General features: G+C 60.5%; 1 protein-coding gene across 1 annotated transcript in view; it reads left to right on the top strand.

Annotated features, from left to right (window-relative positions):
- CRTC1 (CREB regulated transcription coactivator 1) overlaps nucleotides 1-3,420 on the top strand; it is a 52,353-nt gene that overhangs the window by 41,472 nt on the left and 7,461 nt on the right. The window contains exons 11-12 of the mRNA XM_027771274.1: nucleotides 1-84; nucleotides 2,981-3,085. The exon at nucleotides 1-84 is cut by the window's left edge and continues 135 nt beyond it. Coding sequence (XP_027627075.1) covers nucleotides 1-84; nucleotides 2,981-3,085 — 189 coding nt within the window. The remainder of the gene's footprint in view (nucleotides 85-2,980; nucleotides 3,086-3,420) is intronic.

The following is a 3,420-nucleotide window of genomic DNA, read 5'->3' as shown; positions in this document are numbered from 1 at the left end:
CTGGCTGTCACGGTACCATCCTCTCTCCCCCAGTCCCCCTCAGAGAACCCAGGCCAGCCGTCGATGGGGATCGACATCACCTCGGTAAGCCAGGGACGGGGGTCCCCTGGGGCCAGGAGGGGATGTGGGGGGATGCTCATGCAGGAGGAGCTGAGAACCACAGTGAGGCCATTTTGGCTGGGGGGTCAGGGTCCATGTGAGCCCGCCCTGCTCCAAACTAACTGGGCACGCTCTTAGAAGTCTCAAGCTAAAAGACTGACCTTTGACGGGACCAGCAGGTGGCGTAATGGCTACATCGCTGGACTCCCATGTACTCGCCTGCAGTTCGAGTCCCGGACCCGGTGACTTAAACTCACGGGGCACGTGTGCGTGCGTGCCCAAGATCCCGAGAGGAGAATGGAGGAGAAGGGATTGCGGCGTGGCCATCCCCCCCCTGGGGGGGTGATGTCTCACTTTCTGTCTCTCTGTCTCTGTTTTTCTGGAGAGCACACGTGCCCTGTAGCGAAAACCTCTCCAAAAAACAGATGGACCCTTATACAAATGGGGAAACTGAGGCAGTTAGTTTAGAACCCTCGAGCTGAAAGATTCACCCGTGTAGAGAGGGGGAACTGAGGCGTGGGCAGGGTTGCTGGCCTCTGACGCTCCCACCCGGTACTCCAGGCTTCCTTGGAGTGGGGAGAGCACAGAAGTCCTTAGCCCGCAGAGCAGACATTGGGACCCCATTGAACTCCGTGGAGAAAGGGAGGGAGAGGAAGCCAGGCCCCAGGGCTGCAGTTCAGACCAGGGCCTGGTGCAGGGTAACACGTGTTTTTTTGTTTGTTTGTTTGCTTGTGTTTTATTTTATCGTTTTTTGGGCTTAGGGCATGTGTGCACGCTGGAAAGAGACAGAGACAGAGAAACAGAAGCAAGAAATCGCCCCCCTCCCAGGGAGGGTGGGCACGCTGCAATCCCTTCTCCTCCATTCTCCTCCTGTGCCCTTGGGCATGCATGCACACGCGCCCGGTGTGATTTTCAAGCCACCGGGTCCAGGACTTGCACTGTGGTCAGCCAGGTGGGAGTCCAGTGATGTCACTGCTACGCCCTCTGCTGGCCCCACATGGAATGGATTTTGAGCCCTGCACCCCGAAAACCTTCCGGTTGACTGAAACTTTCATCCTGGTGGCCCCAGTGGGAGGAACGGGCAGATCACAGTGACATTGGGCCACATCGGGGCCCAGGGAGCCTTGCTGGGGTACAGCGTGTGCTCTAAAGTGAAGCTGGGGGGGGGCAGGTGGCGCTCAACAGGCTAAGACACCTGTTCCCAAGCTGCTCCGACCCCTGGGGGGCACCCCAATGCGAAATTCCTGCCACTCTGGTTTACCGAAAAGAGCAGAGGCCTGGGGATAAGGCCTTGCCTCATAAGGTGAGGCCTTGCCCTGGAGGTCTTTGGAGGCTGGAGGTGACCGGCCTCCTCCCAAGGGTCCTTGGATCACAGAGATCACCACCCAGCACCCTCCTAGGGAAAGGTGGCTTCCTGCCACCCAGGTACTGCAGACGCTCGCTGGGAACACTCCAGTGGCCTCCTCGGAGTTTCTGCACAGACTCACCCAAGTCGGGTGAATTTCCCTCCGGTCGTTTTCTCCTCTCAGACTCTGAGGACCCCCAAGCTGGTCATCCCCCAGTGACCACACAAGCACCCCAGAGAACCCACCCTCCAGGCCCCAGACGCAGCCCCCCATCCCTTCCTGCCGAGAAATGGGGAGGGCCGAGCAATCTTAGGGAGCCCTGGGCTAGTTAGACCTCGTTGCTCTCCAGGCTCAGAGAGGTCTGGCAGTTTACCCAGAGACACACAGCATCGCCAGGCAGGGCAGGACCAGAATAGGGCCTCAATCCGGGTCCCAGCTGAGCCCGGCTTGCCCTGGAGGGGGTGAAGGGCCCTGGGCCCCTCATTTGGGTCGAATGGGAGCCTGTGGTGTTCCCAGAGTGGTCCTCAGTGTCAGTCCCACTAAGAGGTGGGCTCGGCGAGCTGGGGAACCCTCCCAGGGCACACTGCTAGAAGTCAGGAGCAGAAGGGGACCAATGGAGGGCATAATGGCTATGTCGCTGGACTCCCATGTAGCCAACCGTGGTTCGAGTCCCGGACCCGGTGGCTTAAAAACGCGCCAGGCACGTGTGCGTGCATGCCCAAGATCCCGAGAGGAGAATGGAGGAGAAGGGATTGCGGCGTGGCCGTCCCCCCTGGGGGGTGATTTCTCACTTTCTTTCTCTCTGTCTCCTTGTTTTTTCTGGCGAGAGCCAGTGTCTGTGTGTAGGAGTATGTGCATGTTTGTGGATGTGCGCAGGTGTGTGCACACACATTGCTGTCTGGTCTCCAAGTCTGCTGAGTGAAAGCCATCCTTTCGGTCACCCTCTTGTGGTCTGGAGGGTGGGGCACTTCTACCAGGCTACGGGATAGTTTTTGTTTTGTTTTGTGTGAGAGATTTTTGCTATAGGGCACGTGCACTCACCCGAGAGACAGAGGCAGAAAGCGAGAAATCACCCCCAGGGGGGATGGCCACGCCGCAATCCCTTCTCCTCCATTCTCCTCTCAGGATCTTGGGCACGCACACACACGTGCCCGGTGTGAATGTCAAGCCTCCAGGTCCGGGACTCAAACCACAGTTCACTATGTGGGAGTCCAGCGATATAGCCATTACACTATCTGGTGGTCCCCGGGGGCTGAGTTTTAGTGGTTCTCTGCAGACCCCTCTGCCAGAGCAGCTAGGCTCGAGAAACCAGGTCTCGCGAGATCTCGGTCTCAACTCTTGGGACCCGCATTTCCTACAGGACCCAGGGGGTGGAGCTGATCCGAGAGGTTGCCCCGTCACGAAGACATCCGGGGCAGGGGGACGGGACCCGCCGTGGGGCTCATCAGGGCACACGCAGCTCCCGGGAAGCCAGGAGCAGAGCCCTGGGGGCCAGGCAGCCGGGCTGGGGCACCCTGACCCTTGTGTCCCTGCAGGCCCCACCCCTGCAGCAGTACCGAACGAACGCCGGCTCCCCGGCCAACCAGTCTCCCACCTCGCCCGTCTCCAATCAAGGCTTCTCCCCCGGGAGCTCCCCGCAGGTGAGGATGGCGACTCCCCCGCGCCCCCGACCGCTTGCCTGGCGCTCCTACCTCACCTCACTCCTACCCCCCTGCGTGTCCCCACCATCCACCTATCTATCGCCCATACCTCACACCTCACTCCATCCCATCCCATCCATCAGTCGGATCAGAGCTGTGCACCCACCGGGCGACCGCCCCAGTGAAGGCGGAGGACGGGGTGCTGCCTTCCGTCCCCGCAGGCCCCCAGCTGGCCTCCGCAGTCTATGCCAAGCCCTGGCTGGGGGGAGGCTTCTTATCGGAATTGGCAATGCTAGTGGTGGGGGGAGGCTCCCCCAGGGGGCCGTCGCAGGGCA

Source organism: Tupaia chinensis, unplaced genomic scaffold (assembly GCF_000334495.1).
Source record: "Tupaia chinensis unplaced genomic scaffold, TupChi_1.0 Scaffold000201_1, whole genome shotgun sequence".
Classification (NCBI taxonomy): Eukaryota; Metazoa; Chordata; class Mammalia; order Scandentia; family Tupaiidae; genus Tupaia; species Tupaia belangeri.
The sequence above is the reverse complement of the archived record's forward strand: the minus strand, read 5'-3'. Positions and strand labels throughout refer to the sequence as shown.